Here is a 19289-nt window from a genome sequence, read left to right as displayed (position 1 = left end):
TCAGAACTGAAGAAGCGTCTGGGATGATGATTCATAAGGATGCCTTCATTACGTTTTTACCCTTTTTGACAACTCCATTCACAGGTTGTGAATGGAGCCAAGGTGGAGTCAAACCAGGAATCTTTTGCCTGGTGGGCAGGAATCCCACCACTATGCTAATCTAGCCTGGTATGCTAGCTGCTTTTTGTCAAGTCAAAGAATCATTCACAAATGCTAAATAACGTCTTTATGTACTACCAGATACATAAAAGTTCGAGTGAGCTAATAACTGAACAGCTCAGACCACGGCTGTAACATTTCAGAACAACTTTTTTGGCATATATTTTTTGTAATTTCATAAAAAAAAGCGAGCGCCTCGCTCCTCCTTGTTGTTTCAGAGAATTAGTGCAGTTGGTTGCTGGACTCCAGATGGAATCAGCACTTTTCTTCTTCTTCTTCTTTCTCTCTGAGGGGGAAAGCTCACAGTCTGCTGTGGCACTGGTTCTCACCATTAACACACACTCCCCGCTGAATAAACTCAGCCAAACTATGCAGCTTCCTGCCGAGTCAAGAGATGAAGATGTGGGCTCTCGGTCAAGCCTAGCAGTTCTTACTTCCTATCAGTGACAACCCGCATCAATCTTCATAGCCTTCACTTCTGGAACCTGCCAAGCAAATTCCAGTGAGAAGACGAGGAAAATGAAAGCCAAAAAGATTCGGGGCTGTTAGATTCAAATAAGGCCTGGATTGTCCTCTGGATTTGAGTCTTAACAAGACACCTTAGATCTGCACAAAAAATTGTTCTAAAATTTCGTAAAGTAACTTCTTGCCCATTTTATTTTAATCAGCTGTTAGCTCTTGCTGAATGGTGTTTGATGTCGTTATATTTTAAACATGAATTTGGGCAAACCGTTAAGCGTCTCTAAAGTTGTTGAACCCCCCCCCAAAAAAACATTTCAGACTTGTATTTTAAAAATATACCATAAATGATGTAATTCCTCTCTGTGAGACTACACGACTGTTTTGTTGACAGCTGATTTGTACTGTTAACTCATCACAGACTGAGCCCCGGTGTTAAGGCAATAAACTGTTCAAACAGAGTGATGTCACGCGACGCGTTCTCAAGTGAACTGTTGAATCTTATCATGACACATCATTAGAGCCCATATCAGCACAGACCTATCAGGAGCACAACTGACATAATTCCTTTTACAAACTGAGGAACCAAAGTCGAACTCCTACACGCTTCTGCAATCAGTGACTCAACTTTGACTCAGGCTGATTATAAAACAAGGAGGAGAGAATTATGTTGAATGTCGTTCTGTTTTTTTTCAAACCTATGTCGTTCTTTTTGGAACTGTAGTTTTTTTTTTCCTGCCTAAATATAAGCTTTTTTTGGCCATTTTCCTCAAGTTTTATCTTTCTATATGTTAACATCTCTATACTCAATGTGCTAATTTTTTAGTTGTGTTAATTTAATTTAAATTCTTCTTAACTTAAAGTGTTTTGTTTTTTGACGTTTTGGTTTTTTTTATATAAAATTGTAGCTTTTTTTTCTTTTTACTATATTTGCAAAATAATATGGCTCTCTTTTGGGGGTGTATTTTGGCTTCACCAGGTCTGTAGAGTTTTGTGTACAAATATTTATTTTACTTTCACGCAGCTATAAAATAAAGTATGACTGGAAAAAGGACGAATAATTACAGCGGGAGAAAAATCTTAACCCACTTTTTATATCACCCAAAGCCTGTTAAATGTTTTTTAACACTAACATCAATCAGCCTCTAAAATCATAAACCCTCAGCGACCTGGTCCTGGCACCGCAGCCTATCCTTTACAGGCTTGGTGAGTGGTGGCCTGACCCGTCCATCACAGAGGCGATGGGCTGTGAACACAGTTCCACTGTTTGGATTGGGAGAATGCAAGCGTTCTGGTGCCAACCCAAACAGGGAGCCCTGGGCTCAGTGTAACGTTGGACTGACTCCCCCTTTGCTCTGGCCATACTTCATGCTGTCCACAGGATTCAGTCACACATGCACTAAACCAAACACACTCAGCCCCAGTGAGTGGTCAGAGCCACTTCTGCTCAAGAGGCTGCTGCTGCTGCTGCTGCTGGACCGGACAAAACGTGACAAGAACTTAGGTTAACTACTTGTTTGTTTTACTTTAATTCGGTCCGACCTATTTATAAAATATGTCGAATCAAAAAAAAAAAGGAAATGAGAACAATCCAAAATGAAATATTTAACAAAAATAGGGTAAATTAAATGCAAACATGGGAGGAGAAGAAGTGTATGGTACCTTTACCTTTTTTTAAAATGCGTTAAATACACATTCAGAAGAGGAACATTCTTATGTTTTCCAAATGTATTTTACTTTGCAAACAAAAACACATTTCTTCTAAATGCACACTGAGGACCAATAACCTTAAACTACCTGAAATTAAGCCTTCGATATGATAGCATTTTAAACATCACCAGGTAACGTGACTGTATTCTAGGACTCTAAATAAATGTAAATAAAATAATAAAAGAGTCAACTTTTGTATTATCTGAGTCTTAGATGTTCTAGCTAGGTGTTTAGTAGATGTTTCTTCCTTTTTTTTCTGGATGCTTTATAGCTATTTCTATCAAAACCATAGTGTATTTGTGCTTTTTTTGGTGTTCTCTATTCCAGCTCTACATTGTAATATTGTCGTTTTTGTTCTCTTCCCTTCCATCTATATAAAACCTGATATCTTACCCATCTTTTATTTTCCAGTTATTTTGGTTAAAACAGCTTACAGACTCTCAAATCTAGACCAACCCTGTGAATTGGCCCATTTAACCAAACGTGGTTCAATTCTTTAACAAAATCAATATCAGACCTTATTTGTTATAAGTGCTAAGCAACTAGAATATTTGTTTGGAATTCTCTGCTGGGGATTTGTGTTGTTAGTTTGTTTTATTGGAGTATTTATCCCAATCTGAAGTATGTGACTTTTGATATTGTTTTTTAGAGAACATTTTGTTTTAACTACGACAGATTTATGACTTCTCACTGACCAACCTAACAAATGAACATTCGGTTCAATTGAAATATGTTTGTATGCACTGGAGTACCTCTGCCCCGGACCGCAGCCTCGACTTGGTTTAGCATCCCTATTCAACATCAAAGCCGCTCCTCTTTTCTGTACCTTCTCTAAGTGCTGATAAGCAGCCCTCTAGACCCTATCAGTCCAGTCTAGACATCACCACTTCCTTCTTTTTCATGGTTTACTTGGTGGTCAGACAGCAAGAGCCTGGGACCTCCAGATCACCGCTGATGTTGTCTCTGCCTCCCATGAGGCATCGCACTCCTGCTTCTCTGCTTCCGTGAAGCCAGACCTCCACATCCTGACAAAAATACACAACCGAACGAGACCAGCGAACCGGATTCTTTTGTCAGCCTGCACAAACCAACCCACCACGGCAGTGATAGAAGATTTATGGAGGCCTGTCCACCTCTGCACCACTGGGTTGAGGTGGTCCACTTCTTTAAACAACAACATCCACGTCCACAGGAACGGTGGAAAGGTAGAGGTTTGAAAGGTGTGTGTTTGTCTGAGCATCTGCCGCAGCTGCAGCACTCGGGTTTAGGGATTTAGGAAGGACTGATGTGGCAACTGACCATCGTCGTCACTCTTTTCATGGACAGTAGTTTGAGCAGAGAGAAACTAGCACTTTTAGCCCGTAAATCCAAGGAAGCATTTTAGTACGCACACTTTAGTTTTCCTCAGGAAATCTTTCATTGTGTCTATCTGTCACGTAACTGTTTCTAGAGCATCGAGAATCCAGAGCAGGGGGTCACCGACCTTTTTTTGAAACTGAGAGCTACTTCAAGGGTACTTAGTAATACAAAGAACTACTTGTTGATACAGTCTTCCTGAACAATGTTATAATAATCAGTTCTGGGACATCCAATAGTAGACACTCTTCTTACCATCGTCATTTGAATATTATTGCTAATGTAACTGATTCCAAAAGAACAACTTTTGACCCTCTTGTTGACTAGTTTGATTTTTAGAACATATCCCCAGGGTACCTTAGATCAGGGATGTCAAACTCATTTTGATTGGGGGCCACATCAGCAGTACAGTTCACTCTGAAGGGCCAGCTGTCAATAGAAGACTGTATAGATCAGGGGTCCCCTGAACAAAAAAAGGTTGGGGACCGCTGGTATAGATGTAATGACTCCATAAGAGACAAATGTTTATTGTGTTGTTAGTTTGTTTTATTGGAGTATTTATCCCAATCTGAAGTATGTGACTTTTGATATTGTTTTTTAGAGAACATTTTGTTTTAACTACGACAGATTTATGACTTCTCACTGACCAACCTAACAAATGAACATTCGGTTCAATTGAAATATGTTTGTATGCACTGGAGTACCTCTGCCCCGGACCGCAGCCTCGACTTGGTTTAGCATCCCTATTCAACATCAAAGCCGCTCCTCTTTTCTGTACCTTCTCTAAGTGCTGATAAGCAGCCCTCTAGACCCTATCAGTCCAGTCTAGACATCACCACTTCCTTCTTTTTCATGGTTTACTTGGTGGTCAGACAGCAAGAGCCTGGGACCTCCAGATCACCGCTGATGTTGTCTCTGCCTCCCATGAGGCATCGCACTCCTGCTTCTCTGCTTCCGTGAAGCCAGACCTCCACATCCTGACAAAAATACACAACCGAACGAGACCAGCGAACCGGATTCTTTTGTCAGCCTGCACAAACCAACCCACCACGGCAGTGATAGAAGATTTATGGAGGCCTGTCCACCTCTGCACCACTGGGTTGAGGTGGTCCACTTCTTTAAACAACAACATCCACGTCCACAGGAACGGTGGAAAGGTAGAGGTTTGAAAGGTGTGTGTTTGTCTGAGCATCTGCCGCAGCTGCAGCACTCGGGTTTAGGGATTTAGGAAGGACTGATGTGGCAACTGACCATCGTCGTCACTCTTTTCATGGACAGTAGTTTGAGCAGAGAGAAACTAGCACTTTTAGCCCGTAAATCCAAGGAAGCATTTTAGTACGCACACTTTAGTTTTCCTCAGGAAATCTTTCATTGTGTCTATCTGTCACGTAACTGTTTCTAGAGCATCGAGAATCCAGAGCAGGGGGTCACCGACCTTTTTTTGAAACTGAGAGCTACTTCAAGGGTACTTAGTAATACAAAGAACTACTTGTTGATACAGTCTTCCTGAACAATGTTATAATAATCAGTTCTGGGACATCCAATAGTAGACACTCTTCTTACCATCGTCATTTGAATATTATTGCTAATGTAACTGATTCCAAAAGAACAACTTTTGACCCTCTTGTTGACTAGTTTGATTTTTAGAACATATCCCCAGGGTACCTTAGATCAGGGATGTCAAACTCATTTTGATTGGGGGCCACATCAGCAGTACAGTTCACTCTGAAGGGCCAGCTGTCAATAGAAGACTGTATAGATCAGGGGTCCCCTGAACAAAAAAAGGTTGGGGACCGCTGGTATAGATGTAATGACTCCATAAGAGACAAATGTTTATAATAAAAACTTTTAATTTCTCAGGTTAAGAAACTCTGCTGCATGGACTTTACTAAATTCTTTTTAAGCTCCCGCGGGCCACACAGAATAGCTTGGCGGGCCGCATTTGGCCCCCGGGCCTTGAGTTTGACACGCATGCCTTAGATAGTCCATAGGGGCCCACGTTGGTGACCCCAGATCAAGAGCATCAGTGGACTATTTTACTATAGTAGTTCTAATGAACGATGGACGTTTCTGATTCCGGCTACTGCGTAAAGTTCCTGGTACTTTTCCTTCTTCCAAGGGTGGAATGAATAGAACTTTGACCTTCTGTGCATTCTGACAGCAACAGTAGCAGCATCAGTGCAATAATTGGCCTCCATGCCTCCTTAACCTCACCTATAATCATGTGTGGGACAGCAGAGCAGCTGATTAATGGCTGCAGCCCGATGGCAGGTCTGGATATAGACGCTGCCCACAAGCAGAGCTGCTATTAGAGAGCTCCGAGATACGAGGTTAGAGTAAACAGAATCAACAGGCCTGTCAACAACATGGCCGCATCGGAACCACGTCAGCCGCACGCTCACCCGAAAACCATCTGCTTCAGGGCTACTTCAGAATAGAAGGCGTTTGATCAGATTTAGACCGTCTGAGGGTCAGTGGGGACCAGAGGGGTTCTCTTCTAAAGACAGGGGAAAGAACACAAGGCAACGGCTACGGTTTGGGTTCTTTCTGTCAAAATGACTGACCCCCCGTGTGTTTACAAGAGACAAACAAGTCACGAGATGCGAGTGAAGGGTCATTTAAAAAAAAAACCTAGCGCCACATCTGGCCCAGAAATGGGTCACTAGATTTCGTTTATAGTCGGCAGGAAATCGTGGAGAGATTTCTGCTGATTAGACCAAGTCATGTCTTTTATGGTCCACACTTTCGTTGGTACGGAATCTTTTATCGAGAATCCCTGTGTTAGAGATATAACTTCCACACATTTGTTCAAATGTGCATCACGTTCTGTTGCAGCAGAACTAATGGTTTTGTCTCCAACAACAGGGTCCAGTTTTACAGCGTCATCATATCTTTACAGAACCTTCTTGGAAAGCACTGAGAGCCATAGCAAGGATGAAACATTTCGTTCCTCAAAACTGTTTTGTGTAGTAATAGTTCCTGGTACTTGGAGGGTGCAAACACAGCCACGGTGTATATAAAACAGCATTAATGATCCTTGTCCTAGTCCTCGTCTTTAATCACAGAGCGATTAAGTCCGACCAATCCAGAGTCGTTTTTTTGGGTCGGGAAGGCTTGATTTTCCGCTCGTTCTTGGATCACTTTCTGTATCCGTGTCAAGAAACGTCTAAATAAGTTCTTCTAGAGTGTCAGCGCTCCGCACTGAATAATGTAAACCAACCTCTTTCACTGGTGTTTTCCAGGAAACACACCGAGCAGCAGAGGTTGATGTTTCGACACCTCGTGATGATCTGTGTGTTGGAATATTCATTAAATTACCATGGAAATAATGAGGAGCGGTCGGAGAAGCTTGATTTAGGGCTGAATGTTACTTCTTTTTAATTTGAATCATAAGAATCCTTTTTTTTTTTTCATGTTTTGGAGGGGGGAAAAAAGTTTCCACTTCCTACTCTTGCAGTCCACTGGGGTTGGTAGGTTGGAACATTGTGGGCTGTAGGTAATTGTCTGTGGTTGTTGTTCAGAGCTCTCTTTGGATCTTCGTGACTTTTTTTTACCCTCCTCATTTTACTCCGACCACAAAGTAGAGACCACACAGTCCCTCGCTTCCCACATGCGTCGTTCGAGGTCATTGCACTCAAAAAAAAAAAAAAAAGAATTAAGGTTACCAAATTATCTGACCTTTTGCTTTGACTTTAATTTAGGTTTGGTGATTGTCTGTCCACGAATCTTCAGCTTAGGGTCAATCTACAATCAGCCACATGTGTTTCAATCTTCCAAAGATGGTTTCATGTCCCAGCCATTGTGGCTTTGAAAGACAAACAAAGACCATGACCCAGTTCTGCTGCTGACAGCTGGAGGTTTTTTCATCTTTTTGTTTTTTCAACATTCTTTCCACAGGCACACGATTTCTAAGATTCCCTCACAAGTTTTTAAAGCAGTGTTTCCTAAACTTTTTTTCTAGGAGACCCATATTTTAAAAGTCACAAACCTTCGCGACCCAAGTCAATAGACATTACTCCTAAACCCCTGGGAAACATGATGCAAGACGACCTAAAAAAAAACCAAAACAACTCTGACGACCCACCTGAGGGCCACGACCCAGTCTTTGGGAAACAATGACCTAAAGGATAACCACAGTTAACAATGTTGCCTCCATGTTTACTGAGGGGATAGTGTTCTTCAGATTCTTTGGCTGCGCTACTTTTCTCCAAACATAGTCAACATCATCATGAACCAAAGAACTGTTATTCCGCTATTTCACGGTTCATCTTTCACGGATTCACGACTTCGCGGGTTTTTAAAAAACTGTATATATAAAATATACCGTATCCCAGATTTGGATCTGCAAGAGATGTCACAGGAATGGGACGACGATATGGTTCGATCGGTCCAACTTTGCGACAAAATCGACGACGTCGTGACTGCCTACAAGCTACTCTTCGACTGGAAAAAGAAGCGGCGGAAGCAACTGCCGATCACGATGTTCGGCAGCCCCGCAAAAAACAGCCATTTCCTGCTACTACTACGGATACACCTTCGGAAAGAAGAAATGGCACCACCCTCTGGAGAGACGTAAAATCAATCATCGGCTGCTCAGTAAAAGTCATCATCGCCTTCCTCGTCATCATTTTTCTGCGCATAAATATGGTGTCACTACTTCGCGGAAATTCATCTCTCGCGGCAGGCCTTGGAAACTATCCACCACGATAAACGAAGGACCACAGTATTATAGATACCGAGGCTGCATTTTGGATTGTAAACACCTGTGGTAAAGAAGAGGCCCTTGTTTGTGCGGAAACGTCCAGCACACTCATTTCAATGCAGCCCTGATTGCATTTTATGAACTTGGCTGGGCCTGTTGCAGATTGCACACTGTGCGGCAGGCCAGACTCTGGAAGATGTGGGAGAGAGGAGGATTTAAGCCAAGCTGAAATCCATTATGGACAATCCCTCTCACTCTCTGTTTGACACTGTGGGAGCGCTGAGCAGCTCTTTCAGCAACAGGCTGCGGCAACCTCAATGCAGAACTGAACGCTTTCGGAAGTCTATCCTCCCATCACTAATCAGACTGTTCAATGCACAGCTATAAACATTATGGTCTTCCAATATATTACAATTCAGTCAACACTGCACTATAACTTTGGTCACTTTATTCCATGCTGGAAATGGTCACTTTGATATTTGTATCTCACCTTGCAAATACTGTGTTCACCCTGCTGTTACTTTTACTACTACATGTCTATCCTGCTGCTGTAATGACTGAATTCCCCCACTGTTTGATGAATAAAGTCTTATCTTATCTTATCTTGATGAAATAGATCATTAAACCATGTAATGTGTGACTTCATACATGGAAACGCACATAACAAACGTGGTATCTTTGTGTTTTTCAGCATCTTTAAACTCCTGTCGCTCCATCTGGACAGGCTAACAGACTCTGTGCCACTAACAAAAATCTACAAGAAAAACGTAAATTACAGAAGAATGGGAGTAAATGGTTCCTTTAGTCACTGTCTCTAAGGGAAGGACTGGAGATACTAACCAACTAGATAGATTTTCCAGCAAAACTAGGACTAGTAAATAATCAAAAATATATTTGTGCTGCATTACTGTGTGCGTGTGTGTATATGTTTTGGCCGATGCACGTGGCAGATGCTCAGCTGCCACACAGAGAGCACAGGAAAAGCTGTATTTATCTAAAGCTTTCACTGATGTTTATTTGAGTAAGCGGTACGTCAGGCTGCCCGACGTCTGATCCACAACAAAGTCGTGGATGAAACTTCATCGCTCAGTGTTGACATTAAGAACTGGTCAAACAGAAGTTGTGTTTTTGAAAAAAAAAAAAAAAAAGTGTGCCAAGGTTTACCAAGACGTAATTTGTATTATTTTGAGATGACAGTGAATTGAATGCCCATTTCAGCAAACACAGTTAAAATGCCCTGTCAAGTTAAAACAGCCGAAAGAAAGTGTGAGATGAGAGCTAACCTAAAAAATGCTAAATTATGCTAATGTTTGAAATTATGAATAAAATGTTAAAGAACAAATATTCAAATAGCTAAGATGTGAGATAGGGTCAGAGTTAGGTGAAGTTAGCATAAACAGCGGCTTGTATGACGTCCACAAAAAAAATAAACAAAAAGAGATCAATTAAAGGAGACCTGCTCTATACTTTAAAGATTCTAATACGCAAAAAATTTAATTGGGTTGAGGCATAAGAAATAGTGAAAAGATGAAATATTTGAATCAATATATAAATAAATAAAAAACAGAGCATACAAGCTTGATTATTACTTGAACGTTATAACCCTGCAGGTAGGCTTATAAATATATAAATAAATGTTAATTTAAAAAATATGAAGAATTGGACTGTGTAAAATGAAGTCTGTAAATATATATATATATATATAGTACATATAGGAGAAAAACAATCAAAGCACTCAAAAAGATCCGAACATGCAAAGAATAAGTAAAAGTTAAGGATACCAAAAATGTTACAACACATGGCCCCAATGTAGTATCTGACAGAAGTGCAATTTATAAGTAATTTTAGGCTGTCGCTTTGGCCAAAGTTTAGCTGCTTTGCAGCTTTTAAAATGTATTTAGCATTTCTTTTATAGAACAATATTGTCTTTTTATTATACTATATAAATATTGTTATTTTTAGTACTGCTATTCCAAGATTATGGCTAAGTTTAGTTAAGTTAAGTTATATACAAGTTATATTATATATTTGTTGATTCAGTATTTTTGATGCTCTTTCCTAAGTAACAGCTGTTTGTGTAAAAGCTGGAACACAATTAATTATCAGTTTGGAATGGAGAGTTCTTTTAGGTTTGTGATTGCCAATTTGTAACTTTTTGTTAACTGTTGGCCATTTTATAAAACTTCCACAATAATAATAATATAATAATAATAGAAAATACTACTACTACTACTACTTCTACTAATAATAATAATAATAATAGAAATAAACAACAAAGCACTTGTAATCAACTCTCTGGTGGACACTATTATGCTATAGTGTGTGTAGTTTGTACCGTGAGAGAAGCGATGAACCCAGTAGTATCCCAAGTCCACACCCAGGAAGGTGAACCACCAGGTCCAAGCGGAGTCCCAGGGCAGCTCCACTAGGTGGTATCGGTCCCACACAAACACGTAAGCAGTCAGTTCAAGGCTCTTTATCAACAAACTGTCCAAGCAGGAGACGGAAGACAGACAAGACCAAGTTAAAAAAAAATCTTTGTGGCCAAAAGAAATTGCAAAATTTGTGTGATGCTACACGGCATATTTATCACCTATATGCAGCACAGAAATGACCTGGCCTTCAGAGTACCAGACCTGGGATTTATAAAGTGTATCATACATTTGAGTCGAGGCTAATCCTCATCTTCTTCTACAGTTGGACACGCATTCTAAGGATTCAGGCTTAAGTTTAGTCTAGATGTGGCCAACTGTCAGGAAAGCAACCATGGGCGGCTACATGCAAGATGTAGACCCATATATCTCAGCCATTCCTTAAGCAATAATCACCCACTTATGAACCTACGTTGGACCGTAGGGCTAGCTTGGGTTTAACCTAATGGCGCAGATGTAGAAATCAAGTGTATATTTAGTGGTGACATTATTTTCCATGTAAAATAGCTAATAACAACACATTTATAGTATTGTTCATTACGGCATGTCAAATGTGAAATAAATGACCACTCACAAGGGCAGTTTGGAGACTATTCCCATTGATAAGGAAGTGATTCCATCGCTTATGGGGACCACTAATTCTCCAGACTTTAGAAGACCCACCAGCACCTCCAGAAGAATCAGACCTGCAAAGTAAGGAGTGGCCTGCACTCAAAAAAAAAAACAGAAACAAACACAGACACAAAGAGAAAGAGAGAGAGTGTAAGATGAAAACTCCGCACTGACTCAGAACGTAAAAACAGGACACTCAGGCAGGTTTTTAGTGTCGAGCAGTGTTAGTTTTGGCAGTTGAGCTAAGTATTAGGCAGACTTTCATGTCTTCTGATCCATGATGTTTGTTTCACTGCCCCAGGTTAGAGCAGTACGTCTAGAGCCACACAGTGTTCTGGCAGAATGAGGATAACAGTTTGTCTAAGCTGAGCTGCTCTGTTGGAGGAAACTGGTTGTCTGAGTCGGTTTTCATCATCCCAGTCATCCTATCCCTGAAAACCTGAAGATGTCTCTAAATGAAAATCGCATGAAAATCGTGGTCTTTTGTTACAAAAACGTTAAAGTTAAATTTGAGTCTCCATTTACCACTTTTTCCTGTTTTTTTGCTATGACATAAAAAGTTAAATTTGAGTCTCCATTTACCAGTTTTTCCTGGTTTTTTTTGCTATGACAATCTGCTTTGAAACAATCTGCATTACTTTCACTTTTAAGATGCTGTTTTTAGACACATTTTTATTAATTTAGTCAAATGAAAGTGTATTAATAGTTTAACACCCAGGAAACAAGAAACATTTTCTTAGACAAAGCGACTCTCGTTTCAAATTGTCTATTCGTTTTTTCCAGCAAAATCCCTAATCATTTTGCCTGTTAAAAATTTGAGAATGCAATTCTTGAACCACAGACTTTAATTAAAAGGAGTCCACCCCACGATAATGAAAAGATACCGTACATCAACATAGAAAAACAACGCACTAAAGCATCTGTCAGAAGACGGTACTTGAGACACGTCTTCTTTGCATGGCACTCAATAAGCTGCTGCGACAACGCTGCAGTGGAGCAGCAAATAAGCAAATAATACTGTGCCTCCGCCAGTGGACGCATGGAACAACCTCCGACGGAGGAGGTAACACCGAGCTAATTGTCCTGGGAGTGGGTTAGTTAAAGGGTCAGAGGTGTATCTAAAGTTGGAGCCCACACTCTGCTTAGATTTAGTCCAAGAGGTCATAATGTGGACACACACACACACAGCTGCAGGCTGGGAAGGAGAAAGAGAGGGTGTGACCACAGCCCTGAGGAACACAGCTGCAGGTGTGTGACATGAGTGTGCACATGTGTGTGTGTGTGCACAAGCAGCCACAGGGACACTTGATCACACGCAACAAAACTTCCAACATCTGGCACCAGCTGGAGCTGCTGCTGCAAAGACATGAGCTCACGGCCAAGGACAAAGGAATAGAAAGTCCTAGTATTATTCTGCCACAACAACAACGACAACAACAACGAACTGCCACAACAACAACAACGACAACAACAAACCTTTATTGTCGTTTGATACTTTTCAAAAGTTGCTGTTCGTAGCACTTAAGACTTTTTTTTTTGGAAACTTCTGGAAATAAACTGAATAGAGTGGAGAGTTTTCCAAATCTTAGTAGCTGCGAGGTGTCTGTGACTTAGCCTTTAGCCTTAGCCTTGGGTATGTGATCATGTGGTATTTAGTGTTGAGAAAGGAAAGTGAACTCCTTGTCATTGTGACACAGCACAAATGTGACCTCTGTTTTTAACCCATCACCAAAGTGAACAGTGTGGTTGGACGGTGCCATGCTCAGAGCACCTCAGTGGTAACTTGGAAGCTGGTGGATTCCAACCAGGAATAACTTGGAAGCTGGTGGATTCCAACCAAGTCTGCATCCTTAGCCACGAAGCCACCACTGCCCCTGGAGGACAGGTTCTAATCAGCAGCAGGAGTTGACTAAAAACTTGACACCAGAGGCTACTGGTACAAGCACAAAAAAACTGCGGGAAGAAATTTAGGTTTATTAATTGGCTTCCTCTCTATCATATCCAGTGCTGCAAGTCCTACATCTAATGTCAACATCTAACAGTCAATAATATTTTTTTTTTTTTTACATTCAAAACATAAAATCTAATGCATGTTTTGGTTCAAACCAAAGATGATCTGAGTTCAGTTTTCTTTGTCTTGTCTCCATTTCAAATGGAAGTAATACACTGACACGGCACGGTTGGTTTTTGCACTGAGTTGATGTCTGTTTCAGAGAATATGATCTATTAATGTTGCCCTGACTCAATGTGATTAAGTTCATCACAGTCACCTGATGCTTGTCAAATACATAACAAATGCTTAAGGCTGCAGAAGTCAAACACTGCTTCCCCCTGTGGCCTTGTGTCAAATACATCATTCGTCAGGGCTGTTGTATATTTACTTACTATATAACTAAAACTAACTAACTCAAATTTGCCTCCCGCCCATCAAACAGTAAAAAAAAGTCAGCAACAAACCACAAGCACATTTTTTAACCAACTTTGAAAGCACAAAGCTTTGCGGTTGTTGTTTTTTTATTTGCTTTTTCTCTGTTGGGATCAGAGAGGAACCATTGTAAATAATAATTAGTGACACACTTCAAACGAAGTCACCGCCTGTTCAAAGCACACTCAATACTGACATTTTAAGCTGCAGCAGTTACAAATGGGTTTAATCTGCTTTGGTGGAGGATTATCATGGTCCCTGCTGTGAGTAGAGTTGTTCTCCTCCTCTGACAACACTTGTTAAAAAAAAAAAAACAAAAAAAAAAACTTTTAACAAATGTGTAGAGGCAAGGCAGCAGATGTTTCACACGATCAAAGCCAAATGAGATGCTTAAAAAGGACAGAAAAAAAGTTCAAAAATCACCCTAGTTCAATTTTAATTTAAATAGCACGCGCCAGAAACTGAAGTGGGTTCTGTCAAGAGCTTCTATGACTGAGAATTAGGCATGGGAACTAGTAGCAGAACCTCGCAGACGTACAACAGGAATTAGTACGATGAGGCAGATGGGGACAAGGGACAAATCTGAACACCCAAAGTAATGCAATGTGTACACAGAGAGAAAATGTCAACTTTGTGTGACACTAAGGCACTCTATCATGTAGTGCCATATATATTTCTTTAATAAATTCTCTTTTATATGACTTATAGATATGGATTAAACAATTAAAATATACATATATAAAAACAACAAAATGAAAAAAAATCTGATATTTACCACATATAACAGGTTAAATAATTTATTCTTCAAATTTTTGTAACAGTATATTTTTATTTTATTCGTTTATCAATTCTATATTAACCATACGTAAATAAAATGACTTGCTTTTACTTTGATATTTATTTATTATTCAATAACTGCCAAAGCATATTATATTTAATTCTTCGCTGAGCCCACCTTAATTACATACTACGGGGCCCCTCCGACTGTTACTGTCTTAATACGCCCCTGCGCTGTAGTTTTTCAAGTTTTTGTTAAAAGGCTTTAAACAACAGACTTTATCAAACTCACTTGGTGAACATATTCAGGAACTTCTTCCACCGTCTTAAAGGACGATTCGTTTGGTGTAAGCATGAAAAACAAGGAGCGAATCCCCGTGGGAACGGATGACAACATCTTGAGTCCAGTTGCTGAGTGAGCCAAGTTCGACTGCGGCCGCTGTAGCTCGTGTTACCTGTCGCTACAGGTATTTAATCCCCGCTCTAAACTCTCCTTCTTTCTGAGCGAACGCCTGTGCGGGTGTGTGTTTTTATTGCCTGTCCAATTGAAAGTAGGTCACTTGCGTATCCTTAGTCCTGCACGGACTTGAGTCACGCAGAGAGAATCCGCTGTCTGGCGGCACAAATTACTCGTATCTATTATGACAATTGAAAAACAAGGGGTCAAGCTGCTAATCTCGCGGGAGTTAAAAAAAAACAAAAAGAAGAGAAGAAGAGGAAGTCAAGAAGGGATAGGAAGCTGTCCGTGGGGTTAAATTCCTTCAATAAGTCAAAGTCTAAAAGATACTTTAATAATTCCGACAGTACTTTTTTTTAAATCTTTTCCCGGTTTTTATTTATTAGTTACTTATTGTATGTGTACGTTCAACCAATGTACTACTGTTTATCATTATTTATCAGTTAACTCTGTCCAAGTGTTAGCTGTTAGTTACGTCATTTGTCGTAATCATTTTTTTTAGTTAATTAGACTATCCTTCCTTTTCTACTAGTTTGCCTATTTCTTCACTAGTTGTACCACTCTTGTGTGAGCAAAATGGCTCAATGTCAGCTGAATGTCACTGGAGTTAATTTGTATAGTTAATTTTTTAAAATAGTTTTAAAAAGTGCACGACATTAAAGATTTTCATCCTGCTTTATTGACAATATGTTAAGTTCATGTGTTAAATTGTAATTCATATTTGATTTATTGCAATTAAAATATGTGTGGAAAATTGCAAAACAAAGGTTTGCAAATTTCATTTATGTTGCTTCTCCACTGATTCACATGTTCCACAAGTACGATACATTAGCATTTGGCCAACAAGGGGCAAAAGTTACTATAACTATCGTACTGGAGTTTGCAGGCAGGTTCATGGTAGTGCAGTAACCACAATGTGGATCACATTTCCAACCAAATCCATGAAGAATTGACACCAGAATTGTTGAGTAGATGGACAAAAAAAGTCATAAAAGATGTTACCACTGGTTAACCTTTATTTCAGCCTTTACCAAAATGATCTAATAAACTGTTTAGATTTAGTCGTCATCATCAGACAGGACGTTGTCAGTGTTACTACGTTGGATAAAACACCCTTTATTTAGTCCCTGTAAGACTCACACTGACAGTTCTGTAAAGCTTATTTATATTATTTAGCCTGACTGAATCTTATTCCCAACACATTTTCATGTATTTTACTTTCATAACCTCAGTTGCAGTTGTGTAGTTCTATACATTTGTACAGTAGATGGCGATGGCAGCACGGACGAAGTGTTTAACAGTGCAAATCACGGCCACAGCATGCATTACTCACGGCATAAAACATGGAATGTTTTACGTTTTTCTTTTTTAAACTTATAATATTTATATTATAATTAGAGTTGTCAATGTTTTCAGACCACAAACATTGTTGAATGCCTTAAACTTCATTCAAAGTTATGGCCAATCAAATGTGGGCTACCATTGTAACCAAAGGAGAGGAAAGAGCCATGTATAGTTGAATTGTACATCGGGACAGAACAGCACCATTTTGGTGGCTTGTGTGTAGCATCCTGATTAATGTACGTGGACAAAAGTCGACGACCAAAAGTCCAAAACCAATGCAGGATGTAGGCCAAGTTGAAGAGTGTATGTGGCATGTTACTATGCCAGATCATTTTTTTACTCTGTCTGTAACATGGGACATGAGTACAAGTTAGCTACCGCTAACTTAGGCCAAATCCATTGTTGTGGAAATTAGGTTTTATTTAATTTATAGCTGCATCTCATTTTTTTTTAGTTGAATCACAATGTGGCAAATGATGCCCTTGATAGTTTTGGCGTACAATTGGCATTAAGAAGCAAGTAGCTAGCCCCTTTATTATGACCCACTTCTTCAATTAGCAGTCAGCCTGCTCAATGGAGATTTGTCTATTTTAAAAACAATGGCATTTTAATTTCGTTTGACCAGCTTTGCCAGCATTTGTTTGCCCAGTTCGTCAAAATTACATAATTTTCTTTTTCACGACTGCATTTTCAAACACACATAATTTGTCTTTGTACACTTATTTTGCATCGTTGTATCACGATGACACGAAAGCAAACAGCAGTCCCTGTTAGGAAAGTCCTGAGGAGGAGAAGGCAAAGCCCGGACTCACGCTCGTGCCTTTGCGCATCACAAGTGAGCGTGGTCTGAGCTCTGGTCGCTGTCGTGACTGTCCTCGTTAGCTAACAAGTCCGTGGAGTGGTGCAGAGCCACAATTCCCGAGAACTCCGACGGCAGCAAAGTTCCCTTTTTCACGTTGACGAGTTCTTTCTCCCGCGCCGCTGCTCCTTGCTGTCCGCCCTTTACTCGCTTCCACTTCATTCTCCTGTTCTGGAACCACACCTTCACCTGTGGACGGTGTGGAGGAACGTAACAGATATTAGGATTCATTTAAGAAAAAAACATGGCGTAACAGATATTAGGATTCATTTAAGATTGGTGGAAAAACATGAATAAAACTATTAAGATAAAGAGAACATTTGATGCAAGAGGCTTGTTGTCTTTTCACAGAAGCTAGCTGACACCCAGCTCTCTTTTTGGTTCTGCTTCACTCAAATTCACTCGCAGGAGATCGCGGTGACTCATTTTTTTTCATGTGATTTTGAGAAATATAATCACCGTGACTGCAGCTTTAATTGCGGCAGCAGGGATGATGTGTGCTTCTGCCTCTCAGCATCTACCTGTTTTTCCCTGACTCAACAGCCCGGCTTGTGTATTTACGTCTCTGAGACTGATGATTAAGCTGTTGCTTAAAACAGCACAGTGTTGACACAAGTGCCACAGAGCAGCAAGGCCAGGTTTGTGTCCTGTCAAACAGCGTTATGAGCCTGGGTTATTTTTGGGGGGCGGGGGGCATGCAGGACAGGGTGGGGGTCACATGGTCAGGAAGCCAGTTGACACTGTAAAACAGTTTGTCCAGAGGGGAGGTCTGGCTAACTATCGCTGTAGATTCTTCATGGGACATGTGACTTTCTGCATGATCATGCTGAAGTCACAGCACTACATGTGATCCTCCTGACTTCTTACGCACAACGTTAATTCAGGGATCTTATCCTATAATATGGTTGTTTAAAGCAGCGGTCCCCAACCTTTTTTGCTGAAATGTCTTTTTCACGGACCGGCCTTTAATAAAATGATGTCATTTTGGTATTTGCTAACGTTAAGCCACTGTGTATGCAACTTTATTAGCAGTGTCCTCGTAACATTGCGCTTTTCTTTGAATGCAGATCGCTTGGTCTCCAAGTAGCAAAGCAGTTCTTAAGGCCTCATTAGCGAGCTGCTAGCTGCGTATTATTCAGCGCGGGTTCGGTGCGTGGGAAAACGTGTCGTTAATGAATCCATATTTCAAGTAGGACTCCTGGAATTGTCTGTTAAATGTAGCTTCTGTTTTTCTTTGAAGACGTAGGCTCTTCTTCTATGTCCTCATTGGCTCTTTTACCTGCACAAAGAAACTTTTGTCGTTTGTTTTTTGTTCATTTTGCTAGCACAGGGGGTTTAATTTAGCAGACCGTTTAAGAAGATAGTAGATTTAGGTAAGATAGACATAGACAGATGCGACGGAGAGAATCTGGTAATTTTCCCCGGCTCCAAATGACCCCACGGCCCGGGGGTTGGGGACCAGTGGCTTAAAGTACACACATGACCAACCTTACAACTCTCGTTGAAAACATGGATGGTAGAATTGTTATTTATTCAACAAAAGGATCGACAGCACAGAGCTCTCTGATGTGGACTTTCTTAATCTAATTTAATTAGACATTTATATATTCAGATGCTTTTCAAATAGTCATCAACTTTATTCTTCTGGCCTAAAAATTTGAATATTGTATGAATGATCCCTGTGGCTATTTTAAACTCTAAATCAAAAACACCACCAATGACCCTTTTCCTCAGCTGAGGCTCTTTGAAGACCTTCTCGTGCTTCTGGTTTACACAATACTGCACATACATTAAACATCCCTCACATTTTCTTCAAACAGCTCCACACGGCATCAATCATGTGACCCGGCCTCCAATATTTACCTCCTATCTCACACTGTATATACTTTCTCCGGAGGCAGAGTTTAGACTACGCTTCGGCACCTGAGCTTGATTTTACACTGCTTTCGTGCCACAAGTGGATCAATTATCACAGTCGAAGAGTCAGCAGATTTTTC

At 40.3% G+C, this 19289-nt stretch overlaps 2 protein-coding genes across 2 annotated transcripts in view; both read right to left on the bottom strand.

Annotated features, from left to right (window-relative positions):
- The window catches only part of agmo (alkylglycerol monooxygenase), a 34768-nt gene extending 19241 nt beyond the window's left edge, over positions 1-15527 (bottom strand). The window contains exons 1-6 of the mRNA XM_025061556.1: positions 14925-15527; positions 11393-11523; positions 10668-10873; positions 4733-4800; positions 4546-4661; positions 3251-3353 (exon numbers count right to left, since the gene is read on the bottom strand). Coding sequence (XP_024917324.1) covers positions 3251-3353; positions 4546-4661; positions 4733-4800; positions 10668-10873; positions 11393-11523; positions 14925-15029 — 729 coding nt within the window. The 5' untranslated portion in view covers positions 15030-15527. The remainder of the gene's footprint in view (positions 1-3250; positions 3354-4545; positions 4662-4732; positions 4801-10667; positions 10874-11392; positions 11524-14924) is intronic.
- A 658-nt stretch (positions 15528-16185) lies between these two features.
- Positions 16186-19289, bottom strand: part of meox2a (mesenchyme homeobox 2a) — a 19210-nt gene continuing 16106 nt past the window's right edge. Inside the window, exon 4 of the mRNA XM_017037584.2 lies at positions 16186-17481. Within this exon, the coding sequence (XP_016893073.1) occupies positions 17263-17481 (219 nt within the window). The 3' untranslated portion in view covers positions 16186-17262. The remainder of the gene's footprint in view (positions 17482-19289) is intronic.

This window comes from Cynoglossus semilaevis, chromosome 13, assembly GCF_000523025.1.
Source record: "Cynoglossus semilaevis isolate Cse_v1.0 chromosome 13, Cse_v1.0, whole genome shotgun sequence".
Lineage (NCBI taxonomy): Eukaryota > Metazoa > Chordata > Actinopteri > Pleuronectiformes > Cynoglossidae > Cynoglossus > Cynoglossus semilaevis.
This window is presented reverse-complemented; position numbering and strand designations above follow the sequence as displayed.